Here is a 14,917-nt window from a genome sequence, read left to right as displayed (position 1 = left end):
TTTCATGGTCAAACCGGGGGCTGGGACACTTGTGACTCTTATTTGAGAACAAGGTCTGTAGGCCCAGGAAGCCTGCAGAGCGGCTATCACAGAGGTCTTGGATGGAGGTCCCTGACTCCGCCCACTCATCTTCCTGTAGGTTTTCCCACAAGGTACTGGGGCTCCCTGCCTCTCCTCAGCCTCAGTTCCTCACCCAGTACATTCACCGTGTGTAGCCTGGCATCCTCCCCAGCTGGGTTGTGGGCCACACAGGTGTAGGCACCCGAGTCCGCTGCTCTTAGGCCCTTCAGCACCAGGGTGCTGCCATCCAGATAGAACCTGCACGGGGAGGAGTCACTGAGTGCCGGGGCACACAGGCTGGCGGCCCTGGTGCCTCGAGAGGCACAACCTGGCCTTACCGGAGGTGAGGCCCCACGTGCTGGTCCAATGGGCCACCTTCCTTCAGCCAGGCTATATCTGGTGGTGGCTGGCCCTCAGCCTCACAGCCCAGCCGGACCTCCTGTCCCTCCAACACGTTGTGTTCTTGTGTCATGCCCGAGTTCTGGATCTGAGGAGGCACTGTGACAGGGGCCATGGTGAAGGCCCGGAAGCAGCAAGGGCTGCCGGGAATGGGGCAAAGAGGGGGTGTAGAGTGCAGACGTACCTAGTACAGACACCACAAAGTCTTTACGGGCTTCTGCTTGGGCGTTCTCAGCCATGCACGTGTAGGTACCAGCCTGGGCTGGCTGCAGGTGACTCAGCTGGAGGCGGCCACCTCGGGAGACCACGCCCTGCCCCATGCTGCTCTCTGTGGAACAAAGGGAAGCCCCTGAGTCCTGTGCGCCCTTCCTGAACTGACAGGGAAACAGGCACCAGTGGGTCGGAGGCACCTTTTTAGATTCCCACTGGCCTAGTTTCATTTCTGACACTGTGAAAAGTTACCCTGACAAGGGCAGCATAGAGGAGACAGGGCGTCATTAGGCCCACCGTTCCAGGTGACAGTCTTTTTTTTTTTTTTTTCCGGAGCTGGGGACCGAACCCAGGGCCTTGCGCTTCCTAGGCAAGCGCTCTACCACTGAGCTAAATCCCCAACCCCCCCAGGTGACAGTCTTTGAGAGGGAGCGGTGGCATCAGAATGTGGCTGGTCACAGTCACAGCAGAGCAAGAAAGAAATGTGTGCATACCTGTGTTTAGCTGGGTTTCTCTACCATATATATAGTGTCATTCATTTTCTGGCTGGGTCTTTCCACACCAGGAAACATGCTTAAGACAATCCCAGACAGACACGCCCACAGCCAACAAGGCCTAGACACTCCCACATTGGTGCTCTCTCAGTGGTGATTCGAGCCTATGCCAAGTTGACAATTAAATTAACCATCACAGCCGCCTTCCTCAACTCACCAGTGGCTGTTCTATTTCTTACCGCCCTCCCTCTCTCCCACTTAGGGTCCTACACCTGCTACGCAGATCCAGGTTGCTGATCAAAGGGAGTCAGCCCCTCAGCGGCCCCACAGGAGTCACCTGGGGCTTCTGGGACTCTGCTCAGCAGTTTGGAATGCCCTCTTGCAGGTCTGTCCTGAAGGCATTTCTAACCTCACCAGGCCTACCTCCCCCCGGCCTTGACCCCGTCCAGCCTTTCAGCACTGCGCGCACAGACCAGTCTCACATGTCTCTGTCCTCCGGAAGCATGAAATGTATCACAAAGGCACAGTGCAGCTGAGGGCTAACAGCTGTAAAGCCCTGTCAGAGTCAGGGGGCTGGGGGTTGGAGGGCAGGGGAGGATGGAAGGCCCAGGGGAGGGGCAGGAGGATGCCAGAGAGGGATGCAAGGAGGAGTCGTAGGCCCCTGGAAGGGCTCCTCAACAGGGACTGCTGGGACAGAGCCTGAGCAGAAGCCAGTCAGATGCACGCAGACAAAGTCGTGGGCATTCCAGGCAGGGAACAGCATGCATGAAAAACTAGAGGTCTGATAGACAGGGTTTGTGGTGACTCAAGGGTCCACTCAGGAGAAACAAAAGCACACCCCAGAACCCGGAACACCCACAGACGCCTGCACGCTAAGCTCACAGCAGCCTCATCGTGACAGCCCGACGGCTGGTTAAGAAACACAGTGCTACTTGTGCATGTCTTTAATCCCAGCACTTGAGAGGCAGAGGCAGAGGCAGAGGCAGGTAGATATCTGTGCGTTTAAGGCCTGTCTGGTCTACATAGCAAGTGCCCAACCAGCCAGGGTTACATATTATATAAAGGAACAATAAAAAATAATTAAATTTATGTCTGAAAGAAAAAAATAAGACTGATCCAGGATGCCCAGTAAGCTTTCAAAGGCTCAGGTGGAACAAGGCAAATGCAGAAGGTCACAAGATGATGTGGTACCATCAGAACGAATGTCCGGGACAGGCGTTTCATGGAAACCCACAGCAGACTGCCGTGGGATGGGAAGTCGCTGGGCCTGGGGGTGAAGGCTAATGGCTATGGGGAGTCTGTAGTGGGCAATGATGACATTCTAAAATGGATAGTGGCAGTGGCTCTACTGCTTGGACACACTGAAAAGCCTTGAATGGTCAATACTCTGTAAACGGCTGGACTGTGCAGGATGTACACAGTAACCCACTAAAGCTACAATTTAAAGAGTAGGGATAGAATCTACATGTGAACGGGGCGGGGGAACACATTGCCTAGCCACAGCTGCCGCTGACCCTTCAGAGACGAGCTGTCAGAACCTTCTGCCTGCATTAGAGGGGCCCGTGGGCCTGAGACCAGTGGGGGTGTGGGGTGCTGCCCTCACCAGGCACTGGCAGGGGGCAGTGATGCCAGCATGGGATAGGACTCGGCGGACAGCGCCACAGGATTTACCAGCTGACAGGTTGAGTATCCCCAGACTGACCCTAGCAGGATGTAGAAGTCAAGGAGGAGAGCTTAGATGGAGTGACCTATGGCCAAGCAGGTGCAGAGCTGATTGACAGGAGGAAGGGCAGCTCAGGGGTCAAGGCCAGACCCAAGCCTGGGATAGCCAGGCCTGCAGAGCCTCCTGTCTTCTGGGTGGAGTGTACAGACACCAGAGGACTGCTGGAGTGGTTCCCGATGGCATTCCAGTGGCCAATAAAAGCAACGAAGGGCAAATAGGGGTACGGCTTCTGTCATACAGTACAGCAGTCTTGCTTGAGAGAGGAAGGGAGGGAAAGGGGAAGGGAGAGAGGGAGGGAGGGAAGGGGGAGGCGGGGCATGCCCAGGGTAGGTATTTCACATACATACACACACGCACACACGCACTCACGCACCCACGCACGCACGCACACGCATTTGGGGGGATTATAGATAGCCATCACTGGAAGAGGTCTTTGAGAGTTCATAGTCTGTCCCACTCCCTCTGCTTCCTGTTTGTGGTTTAAGCTGTGTTCTCTCGGCTTCCTGCTCCTAGCACCATGCTTGCAGCTTGCTCTCCTCCCTCATTGCCGTGATGGGCTCTTCTCCCTCTGGAACCATCAGCCAAGGTCAGTGCCTTCTTCCTTAAGCTGCCATCATCACGGTCACGGGCTGGCTCCCTGTGGCTCAGCCTCCACGAGCCCTCCATTTTGGACAAGACCATTGATACCGGACAATTTCCTGGGCTTCTACTGTTGCTCCACTGAATGAAGACCTATTTTGCACTAAAATGGTAAGCAGGGCAGGGGTACTCACCCACGGGCAGTCTGTCCTTCAGCCAAGTCACAGTGGGAGCTGGGACTCCAGACACATCACAAGCCAGGACTAGGGGACGCCCAGCTACCTGGTTCACTGTCTCCCTCTCAGGTTTCTCAAATGTTGGGGGCACTGCAGGAAAGATGGTAGGTTTCTGCACTCTCCCCTGTCCTCCAGTTTCTGATCTCCTAGATTTCCCTCAGCCCGGTGCTGGGAGGCCAGGATCGTGCCTGGTGTCTAATCTATACAGCAGATTAGTGCCCAGTGTGCCCTGTGAAACTTGGCAGGCAGAGGGACAGAATCTCCCCACTAAGTCCTTCCAAGCATGTCACAGGAAGAGGCCTGTGTGGATTTTGGGGGGTTGTTTTTTTTTTTTTTTTTTTTTTTTTTTGGTCTTTTTTTTTTCCGGAGCTGGGGACCGAACCCAGGGCCTTGTGCTTCCTAGGCAAGCGCTCTACCACTGAGCTAAATCCCCAGCCCCGGGGGGTTGTTTTTGAGAGGAGGTCTCAGTCTGGTCTGGAGGTAGCTAGCCATCTAAGGCTGTAGCTTATGTACCTTTAACTCCTAACCCCACCCCCACCCCCACTTCGGCCTCCCTCCCATGGGATTACAGGCCTGCACTGGGCCCTGATTTTGAGCTCCATCCTTACTCCCTTCTTGGTTTTGAAAATTCCAGATCTTGTGCACTTAGCCCTTGGTGGTAGGGCCTCAGGGATCCAGCCATTGGTCTCATCCCTGGCAAGTCTAGGAGCTGCTTGGGGTTGACAGGCAGAGGCTAGGAACTGGCCAGGCCGGGCAGGGACCCCAGAGCAGAGGTCGTCCCAAGAATGTCCCTGCTAGGAATGCCAGGAGAGAGCCCTGGTTCCTGGCTCCTATGGTCACTCACCCTTACCTGGAAGATGCATACCAGGATATGACCACGACAGAAGGACCAGACTGACCAACTAGCTCTCCCCTCCCTGTGTCTCACCCAGTTTCCTCCATAAGTCCTTTCAAAAGGTCTGTACTGCCACCTCTGTGGCACCCTATTTCCTGGGATGAACTCTTACTATACAAGATCTTGACCTCTTCTGTCTGTCTGTCTGTCTGTCTGTCCCACTTGTGATTGTAAAATAAGCTCTCTAAAACACCCCCTGGAGTCTGTGAATTTCATTCTCCAAATTCATGGGACAAAATCCCTAAGGCTACCAGTTTGGGGTGGCTTTGTTGACCATTAGGTTTTCTGGGACCACAGGTCTCCCAAAGTCATAAAGGCTCTATTCTCAAAATGGGGTCTAAACTGGTCCTGGCTTACCTTGGATGTTGAGTTCAAAGGTCCGGGTGGCCTCTCCAGCTGTGTTGCTAACTTTGCAGCTGTATACGCCCTTATCTGATACCTGGGACAGAGCGCACTGCGTTAGTGTTAGTGTGTGCAATAGAGATTCCCCAGAGAGTCACCTTGTCTGGGAAGCTAATCAAGGCCCTGGAAATGAGGGAAGCAGACTCGGCCCACTATGTCCTGGTCTGCCCTTTACTGTGGGACTGGAGCTGGGTCAGAAAATAGGAGTCCATAGGAGAGGAATATACTCATTCAACAAACACTTGAGAGCCTGACTTGCTCCAGTGTGGAAGGATTCTGTTTAAGGTCACTGTGAGGCCCTGGGCCTTTTCCCAGTCACATTTTGTGTGTGTGTGTGTGTGTGTGTGTGTGTGTGTGTGTGTGTGTATCTACTTGGGTTAAGGAGATGGCACCCCCACATCATCTTAGGACACACCTTCCTCCTCCCTTACTCAGACCTATGGTGTCAGGAGTCAGGGCTGCGCCCACTGCCCAAGCTGCCCAGGGCCACTGACCTGTGAGTCGAGGATTTCCAGTTTTTGTCCTCCTTGTAGACCCTGAATCCGCTGCCCCAGGGCTAGGGGCTGCTGATCCTTGAACCAGGTCACAGCTGGCTCTGGGAGTGAGTCTGTCTCACAGTTTAGGGTGGCTTTGTCACCTGCTCTGACCTGGACAGCCTCCTGGGGGCCTCCAGGAGCCTGTTTAAAGCTGGGGGGAACTGAGGGCCAGAAAGCACAGTGAGGCGGCATTATGGCTTTGTCCATATTGTCCCCAAACCACCCTGGGTAAATGGCCCAGGGAGACCCACAGGACCCTCAAAGCCAGTGCTGACCCAGGGCTGCTGGAGGAAGTGAACTCAGGCCAGCCTACCAGAGCCTACTGCCAGCCAAGGGACCTGGTGCCTAGACATGGCAGAATGGTGCTGACCGAGGGCCTTTTATTTTCTTCCCAACATCTCCTGACTAGACACAGCCCTCTATGGGGCCTCTCAGCCCCTGCCTGGTACTCCTGTTAACTCATGTAGGCGTCCATACCTAGCCTTGAGCTCTCTGGGCTTGCCTTGGCTATGTATTTACAAATGAATGAACCTCCTCCCAGGACTGAAAAGAACTTTCCAGAGAATCTTGGCTGCTAACACTGCAGACCAGCTTTCCCCCAAGGGGATTCCAAAAACAAAGAATGCTGTCACAGGCTACAAGCCAAGAATCTCTGACCTTCCTAGCCTAGCTCTTAGGGTTCGCCAGTGCTCTGCCCCCTTAACCTGACTGCCACTGAAGCTTACGGTGAGCCACATGGTAGGCCAAGGACTGCAATTTCCCTTCATCTACATAGGGATTGTCACCTTACACATAGGACATCTGGGGTTCAGAGAAGGGGAGACACTAGCCCAAGGTCACAGAGCAAGCCTGCGCATGACTGCATCAAACCCTGGTGTATCCAATCCTACTAATTTACCCTCCTGGTGGCTATTCATAAGATAAGGGCTTCCCAGGGGGCTGATGGGAAAAGTAGATGGGGCACAGCAGGGACAGGACATACCCAGAACACTGAGCTGTACCATCTTTTGGTCTCGGCCTGCAGGGTTGAGGGCTTCACACAGGTAGGTCCCGGAGTCAGCTGGCTGTGCCCGCGCCAGCCGCAGTGTGTGGGTACCTGTGGGACAGCAGTCCCTGCACCAGTAGCCGCAGGACCCCAGGCTACTCTCAACCCCCAGTCCTCCCAACGTGCACAGCCCTGTCCCAGGTTTGAATATCTCAGACTCCCAGCAGAGCCTTGAACTGGGCACAAAGTCTCAGTTTACCAACCAGGAAGGAGGAAAACCTCTTGTCCCAAGGAGAGAGGCTGGCCATCCTTGTACCATGTGACCTCAGGGCTTGGGTGAGCATGAACTTCACAGGGGAGGGAAACACTGCTGTTGAGGGTGGCGGTGAGCTGGCCGGCGTTCCAGTTGGAGATTTGTGGTGGCACTGGGTGACGACAGAATTGAGATTTCCGTGGGTAGAGAGCACAGCCCGGGGAGGGGACACACTGAGGAACTGGCCTAGGCTCTTAGAGCAAGCCCTGGTGTATCTGCACACGGCCCTTGGAGGGCAAGCCTTATTAGAGCTGCTTTGCACAAGAGCACAGGGTAGCTTGATCAGACCATTCTCCAAAGCCACATAGTAGCAGAACCCAGATAGCTTTTGGAGCTTCAGTTTGTGACTTTGAGGACTATCCAGTCCATCCTCAGAGATACAGCTGTCCCCACATCTGGGCTCGCAGTGACAGAGGTCAAACAGCAGACTTGTGCTGGTAAGACCTCTCGGAATAATTCTATAGTCATAAAGCCAGGCCACCTTCCAGGGTCTGCTGGAAGGTGTCCTTTAGACACATGTCAGGTACACAGTAAGTGCTCAGTAATGACATTGTAAGCCCTTGGAGCAACCCTCTGCCCAAGCTGTTCCTGACTTGGTTGGTCCAAACATGATTGAAGTCTCACAAGTGGTTTTTTTTTTTTTTTTGTCCTGGCATGTGGCTGGGCCAGGTTAGGTTGTCTGAACTCTGAGTATAGGGGCTAGGGTACCCTCAGGGAGAGGCCAGGAACCCACAGAAGTCCCCTCTCAGCTATCTCACCTTGGACCCTGAGGGTAAAGAGTTTCTCTGCAGAGCCCGCCTGGTTCTCCGCAACGCACATGTAGTTGGCAGCGTCAGTCACTTCCGCAGTGGAAACCTGAGGGCACAGAAACCCTCAGAGCACAGCCTGATGCCAAGGCCGACATCTCTGAGAGGACCCAGGGGCCTCATAGCGAATCCCCACACTGCCAGGGAGCACCGCCCGTCTCCCCACAGCGGACATGTGGGCTGCAGGTGCTCTCAGTGACCAGGACCAGTCCCTCTGAGGCCCATCTGGAGGCTCCGTGTGGTGTCTTGGGAGGCAAGACTGATATATTGGTTGGTTTTCTGGAACTAAATGGACAAGAGGGCCATGGCAGTGGTGGTGGTGGGGCGTGTTTACCTCTGGGGGAGTGTGTGCAGCTATGGTGTGGTTATCTAGATCCTGGTGGTCAGAGCTTGCAGGGGGCTGCTGCCCTGGGTCTGGGCTGGCCCTGAGTGTGGCACATGTGCTTCTGATTTGCCAGGAGTGACTGATACTTATGAACACTGTGTGACCAACGGAGCACCTCACAGATGCCATGTGTCGTGCAGGTGACAGCCCCATACTCTAAAGGACCTTTATATGGCCCAGGTGACACTCTCCCTTGGTTCCTAGTGCCTTTACCCTGAGAGGGGTCTGTTCTTACCTTCAAGACCTGTCCTTCCTCTAGGACCTGCAGCCGTGGGCTGGGGGACACAGGAAGCCCATTCTGGAACCATGATAGAGCAGGTGCTGGGTTCCCCAGGGCTGGGCACTCTAGGCTGACGGCACTGCTGGCATTCACAGTCACCTCCTCTACCAGCTCCTGTGTGTCTCCCGGGATCACTGGCGGTGCTGGGTGTGAGGGGAGACCGAGAAGTGGTTTAGGTGTTGGGCCGGGAGTGAACAAGGAAGTCAGTCCCAGATGCTGGCTGGGGTGTCCTTGTGCTCTCCTCACTGAATCTCTCAGGCCTGGAAACAGCTAAGAAATCTGGGCTTCTGAGAGGTTATAGTCTACTCAAAGGTACATGTAAGACAGTGGCCATGTGGGACTTCAAAGCCACTTCACTTCCGCCTGGCTTCAAAGCCCAAGCTTGAAACCCTATTACAAACCATCCGAGTCCAGAGGGATTGCATACCCACTGCCCAGGGCTCTTCAGAAGGAAGCCTCTCTGGGACCAGAGCCTCCCTGTCCCTCCTCACCAGGGACACTCACTCAACACCAGTAGTTCATAGTGTAGCCAGTCCTCGCCCACTTCGTTGGAAGCCTTGCAGGAATACCTGCCCGCATCCTCTGCCTGCACGAGAGGCAGCTGCAGGATTCGGCCTCCTGCAGGGACACAGGACAGGGGCCTGAGCTCAGGAGCCAAAGCTCTGAATTCAAAGCAAAGACTCTGTTTCCCTTCTGGAGAGCCCAAGACAGCACCACCACTCCCTGCCACATCATTCAGGCCAAGGGAAGGTTAAGTCCTTGCTCAGTTAAAGGCCAGGTCTCAGGTGCAGGCTCAGTAGCATGAGTACTGTTGGTAGCCCATTTCACAGATGGGCAAATGAAGCTTGCAACAAGCTTAGCAAGAGGGTGGAGTTGGCTGGCTAGTCAAAGGTCAAAGAAAGTATTCCCAGAGGCAGGGTTAGCTGGGGCAGGGGAGGAGTTACCTGGGACCCTTTGTGACCAGGAGGGAGCCAAACCTAGTCTCTATATAAGGCTGCTGTGTGCTAAGGATTCCAGGTCAGGGAGTCACCAGCCCAGGCTGTGGGTGTGGTCTGATCACGGGTCAGAAACAAGGTCTCTCGGCAGAGCTATGCAGGGGAGGCTAAGGCCACAGTGGAGCCCAGGTGAGGTCTGGGGTGGATTTGTGATGGGAATCTATAGTCAATCCAGTGTTAACATGCTCAGGGTGGGTAGCCAGGGTCAGAGGTCAGCAGTGGAGTTGAGGTCCATGCTAACATGTGAAGCAAGTCAGTGGCTGGGATCAGGGATTAACTGACAGTTGAGATCAGCTTGTGTTTGAGATCTGCATCAGGGATCTCCCCGTGGCTGAGCCTACAGTGACAGGATGTGAACCCGGGGTCCAAGTCTGAGGTCAGCAGGAGGTCAGAGGTCAGATCAGGAAGTTCCAACTTGGGCAACCTCTACATGCATGGCACTCCTCATCAGAGATTGTTACAACTGACCTACTGCCCCCATCCAGTCCAGTGCTGGTCTGGCCCTGGCAGGCCACCATGCAGATGCTAAGCCAGGGGACACCCCCACCCTCACCCCAGTTACTGCAGCCTGGTCTGGGGCAGGGGCGGGCAGGCACAGGGAAGCCAGGCATCTCTCAGCCTCATTCCAAGGCCTTTGATTCGTAAAAGATATTTCAAAATAGGGTCCACTTAAACAATTAATAAAACCCCCAATAAGGAAATATTTTAAATGATAAAATGAAAGTAGAAAAATTTCATAATCTGTAAGCTATGAAGATAGCATAGACCTCCAAAGCCAGAGAGATCTTCCATGGGATCCGTGGGATTGCAACCTTCTCCCCTCCCCCTCCCCCTCCCCCTCTCTCTCTCCCTTTCTCCCTCCCCCTCCCCCCCTCTGTTGTGTACGTGTGTTTTGTGTATGTATGTATGCGTGCAGGTCGCATGAGTATGTGAGCACATACAGTCATGTGTATGTACATAAATGTAGGTCAGGGGTCAGTTTTGAGTGTTTTCCCTCTGAAGCTGTTCCCATAATGTTTTGAGACAGGGTCTCTCACTGGCTTGGGTTTTTTTTTTTAATGAGAGTAGAGTTGCTGGCTAGTGAGCCCCAGGGATCTGCCTGCCTCTCTGTCTGCAGTGCTGGGATTATGGTGTGCACCAGCCCTCCTGGCTTTTCCATGGGTTCTGAGGATTACTGAGTTTCTTCTGGACTGGCAGGTGATTTAGGGGGCAGAGCCTGTGGTTCCCATTGGCTTCCTACTTCCGGGTCAGTCTTTACAGTCTTTACGTAAAGAGACCGACCTCTCCCAGAGGAGTGGTTCTCAACTTTCCCGATGCTGTGACTCCTTAATACAGTCCCTCCTATGTGGTGACCCCCAACCATAAAGTTATTTTCATTGATACTATTGTGAATTATAATGTAAATATCTTAGGTACAGGGTATCTGATATTGGACCCACAGAGGCTATAAGCCACAGGTTGAGAACTGCTGCCCTAAAGAATCACACCATTTTCCTGAGCATTCGAGGTCAACAGAGATCCTGAAGCCCAGACATAGGCTCTGGCCTGGGCTGGGAAGCTCATTTTAAAAGCTAGGCACAGAAAGCAACCCCATGCCGCCATTATCCTCAGTTTGCAAGTTTCAGGCGGCATCCGGCCTACCTTGCAGCACAGAGACCCCATCGACAGCTGACAGGGGCTGGCCCTCCCTGTACCACGTGAGTTCTGGTGGTGGAATAGCATTGGTATCACAGTACAGATAAGCTGGGTTGTTCTCCACAACCTCCCGGTACTCTGTCACCCTGCCCTGGGCCTCTTCCTCATGGGGCAGGAGTTCAAAGCCTGCATCAGCATCACCCATCTTCTGGAACATTGGGGGCACTGTGTGGAGGGAGACCAAGACATTAGGGATACAATAAAGGGTTAAGGCTGCTCACCACTACCCAACCTGCCTGGGAGGCACTGCCACACCCTGTACTCAGGTCAAGACTTCTCTTTGCTCCCCTAGGGACTGCCTGTGAGGCTGCCACATGAATTTTAGGAAAAGCCCCTTGTTCTGTGGACTCACATTTAATTGGCCTCAGAGAAGCCCCATGGCACACCTCTCATCCTAGCACTTATGAAGAAATAAAGCTTCATAGATGTGAAAAACAAAGTTGTAAAGACAAGGTTTTGAGAAATACATCTGGTGGTCAGGATGCCTATGACAAACTTGTGACCTTTCTGAGAGATACATCTGACGTCGGGATGTCCAGTGAGATGATAAAGTTTTGGTGATCAAGATATTGAGGCAATTCTGACTAAGCTAATTAAGACAAAGCAAAAACAACTGTTCTTGGAAAGACTCCTCCACCTCTCCCTGTGGTGAATCCCGAGAACAACCACAGGGTGTCATCCTGACCCTGCCTGACCACCCTGTTCATCCCCCCTCTAAGGGACATGCCAATTTAGCCCTTTCCCAGTGATTCTCCGAGGCCAGGTACAGGGCTGGATGAGGAAAGTGACCAACTAAGCCAAGAACAGCCCCTTGAGCAGGCCAGCCAATACCTGACCAGATCCTTTGTCCTGTGTACCACCAATGAGAATGAGCCAGCTAACCCTGTTGCTAAAGTCTGCCCTCTGTAACGAATAAAAGTTGTGTGTTTTTGGGTTCGGGGTTGCCTCTCCCTGCATGGATGAGCAACCCCACGTGGATTAAAAACTTTATACCCGCATGCTATTGCAGCGGTCACTTTGCCGATCTGGGCTCTGTGGGTGGCGCTCCTGAGGTAAGGCCACTATGGGGTCTTACAACACTTAGAGGCTGAGGCAAGAGGACCACAGTGCCAGGCCAGGAAGGCTTTGGCTCAAAGACTTTGGCTCAGAAGAGTAAAATGAGATAAGATAAAAATGACTTTTGTAACGTGGAAAGCTTTTGAAGGGAGTCAGACAGTTGCCAAGTGTTAGCCCGCATTTGCTTGTTGGTAACTCAGAGACACAAAGCTCTTTGCAGTTAGGACCTGAAGGGGCCCCAGGGGCACCTGCCTTAGTCAGGTCACCTGTACCTTTCTCTTTTTCCTTCTTTGAGACAGGGTCTCACAGTGTAGACCCAACTGACCTCAAACACTTGGAGACCTACCTGTCTTTGCCTTGGGGTGCTGAGATTAAAGGTGTGTGACGCCATACCTACGTTTTGCAAAGGACAAAACCAAGGCCCACAGGCAGCCAGTGACATCACCAGGTCATACAGCCCAGCTGTGATTTGAATAGGTATGGCCCTCCATAGACTCGTGTGTTTGAATGTTTGGCCCATGGGAAGTAGCACTGTTAGGTGGTCCAGCCTTGTTGGAGTAGGTGTGGCCTTGTTGGAGGAAATGTGTCTCTGTGGGGACAGGCTTTGAGGTGTCATGTAAATGCTCAAGTTAGGCCCAGTGTAGGACACAGTCCCCTTCTGCTGCCTTCAGACCAGATGGAGCACTCTGAGCTCTATCTCCAGAACCGCGCCTGTCTGCATGCTGCCATATCTCTTCGTGAAGGTAATGGGCTGAACCTCTGAACCTGTAAGCCAGCCCCAATTAAATGTTGTCCTTTATAAGAGTTGCCATGGTCATGGTGTCTCTTCACAGCCATGACATCCTGAGACAGCAGTGCTGACAGGGCCAGGGTGAGGCAGCTAAGGGTCAAATGTGGCAGAGGAGAAAGAGTGCTTTCTTATCAGGTCACTATGGAGCACTGTGCGACAAAACCTGTCCTTCCTTCATTTGACTTGACCTTCAGCCTCCCAGCCTCCTGGCTTCCCTTGCAGCCTCCCAGCCTCCCTTGCAGCCTCCCAGCCTCCCTTGCAGCGTCCCAGTCTCCCTTGCAACCTCCCAGTCTCCCTGCCTTCCAGCCTCCCTCCCTGCCTCTCCTCAGCCCTTTTGGCCCCTCTCTAGCTTTTCTTTCTCCCTGCCTTCTCTGCCTGCCTCCCAGCTCCTGATTTAAGGCTGGGGCTACCATTGTCTGAACTCATTCCTTAGCCATAGAAAACACAGAGCCAGTCCACATCTGAGATGTTGAGACAGATGATCCATGGAGAATGCCTCTGTGGAGTGGGAGGGCTCCTAGTGCCCAGCTAATGTTGCTGCCATGGGTCACACCCTTCTACCTGGAGGCGGCATCTTGTCTTGGGCTCACTGGTTGCCAACACCCAGCCCACACGTACCTTGGATGAGAACATTGAAGTCCTGGTCATCCTCGCCAGCCACATTGGTGGCCACACACAGGTATCGGCCAGAGTCAGACACCTTCGTGGGTTGGATCTGGAGCAGCCGCCCCTCCCCCAGGACACTGAGCCGCTGGCTGGGGGTCACAGGCTGGGAGAAAATAGAGAGGGACCAAGATGAAAACTCAAAATTGTTTGTTTTGGGACAGGGTCTCATGTAGCCCAGGCTGGCCTCAAACTCACTCTGTATCCGAGGATGGCCTTGAACTCTTGACCCTCCTGCCTCAGCTTTCTAAGTGCAGGGATTACAAGCGTGTGCCACCAGGCACCCTATTCTACATTTTAATAAATAAAAACCAGACCATAATGTGAAGTGATGGGATTGTCCATGGCTCTGTCAACCCAAACCCGCATGTTCTCGGAAGAAGAAAAGAAGCAAAGGAGTGGACAGAAGAGCTTAATGGTGGGGAAGTGTTGGTTTTGTTTTGTTATCATTAAAGACTGAACGGTGAGCAGGTCCTGCTCTGGGGCTAGGTACTTTCAGGGCTTCTCTCTGGAAAGATACAGGCAGGGCTAGTGAGGCTCAGGGTGAGCATCTAAGGTCGTCTGGGGTCCAGCACACACCCTTCCGTCCTTGTACCAGCTGATGGAAGGCGGGGGCACGGCCCAGCATTCACACTCCAGGGTCAGAGAGCTGTTGACTTTGGTCTTCACTTCCTTCACGCTGACCTCCCCCAAAGGGTCATCTTTGGAGATGGAGGGGGGGACTGAAAAGACACAGGTTGTGTGAGGAGTGGGTCTGGGGAGGGTCCCGAGACCCTAACCCACCGGCCCTAGGGGCAGCTCCCTGAAGAATGTGGATGGTAAACAGGATTCTGGAAGGGAAACCCATCTGCCCCTATTTAGGGTCAGAGAAAGCTAAGGGACCGGGTTTATGAGGCAGGGGGTTTCAGTGGTAGCCTCCAGAGGGCCTTTTGAGGGCCCAGGTAGAAAAATGAGGGATCCCAAGTTGTGTCTCCTCACCAGTAGAAAGCCAGGACTTGGGGAGGGATGGGGGTCAACATGACTAAAGTCTTAACACTATCCTTTCTTTCCCACCAAATCAAGGATGGGAAATGACAGAGATTCCCCTCCCCCACACCTCCCCCCCATTCCCCCAGCTGCCTGTGACTCTCAGGGAAAATAGCCACAGAAGGAGTCTGGGCGTCTCGAGTGTGGCCAGCACTCTTCTGCCTGTCCAGCCAGTGTCCCAGGGGTGGTGGGGGCTCACTGAGTACTTCCACATGGTAGTTCTTTGTGGCCTCCCCCAGCTCGTTGGTGACTATACAGGTGTACTGGCCGGCATCTTCCTTCTGGGCATTCAGGATCTGTAGTCCGTGGGTACCTGTTTGGGGATCCATGGCCAGAGTTAACCCAAATAGGGCTTCACCATAGACCTGAGCTCAGATTGACCCAGTTCA

At 53.6% G+C, this 14,917-nt stretch overlaps 1 protein-coding gene across 1 annotated transcript in view; it reads right to left on the bottom strand.

Moving 5' to 3' along the window:
• The window catches only part of Hmcn2 (hemicentin 2), a 149,802-nt gene that overhangs the window by 41,510 nt on the left and 93,375 nt on the right, over window positions 1-14,917 (bottom strand). The window contains exons 51-65 of the mRNA XM_039106171.2: window positions 14,728-14,841; window positions 14,082-14,224; window positions 13,458-13,608; window positions 10,940-11,158; window positions 8,808-8,921; window positions 8,259-8,446; window positions 7,591-7,687; window positions 6,783-6,944; window positions 6,517-6,630; window positions 5,493-5,695; window positions 4,954-5,035; window positions 3,660-3,791; window positions 644-787; window positions 399-558; window positions 194-318 (exon numbers count right to left, since the gene is read on the bottom strand). Coding sequence (XP_038962099.1) covers window positions 194-318; window positions 399-558; window positions 644-787; window positions 3,660-3,791; window positions 4,954-5,035; window positions 5,493-5,695; window positions 6,517-6,630; window positions 6,783-6,944; window positions 7,591-7,687; window positions 8,259-8,446; window positions 8,808-8,921; window positions 10,940-11,158; window positions 13,458-13,608; window positions 14,082-14,224; window positions 14,728-14,841 — 2,148 coding nt within the window. The remainder of the gene's footprint in view (window positions 1-193; window positions 319-398; window positions 559-643; window positions 788-3,659; window positions 3,792-4,953; window positions 5,036-5,492; window positions 5,696-6,516; window positions 6,631-6,782; window positions 6,945-7,590; window positions 7,688-8,258; window positions 8,447-8,807; window positions 8,922-10,939; window positions 11,159-13,457; window positions 13,609-14,081; window positions 14,225-14,727; window positions 14,842-14,917) is intronic.

This window comes from Rattus norvegicus, chromosome 3 (assembly GCF_036323735.1).
Source record: "Rattus norvegicus strain BN/NHsdMcwi chromosome 3, GRCr8, whole genome shotgun sequence".
NCBI classification, from domain to species: Eukaryota; Metazoa; Chordata; class Mammalia; order Rodentia; family Muridae; genus Rattus; species Rattus norvegicus.
Note: the sequence above shows the minus strand (reverse complement) of the source record. Positions and strands in the feature narration are given on the sequence as shown.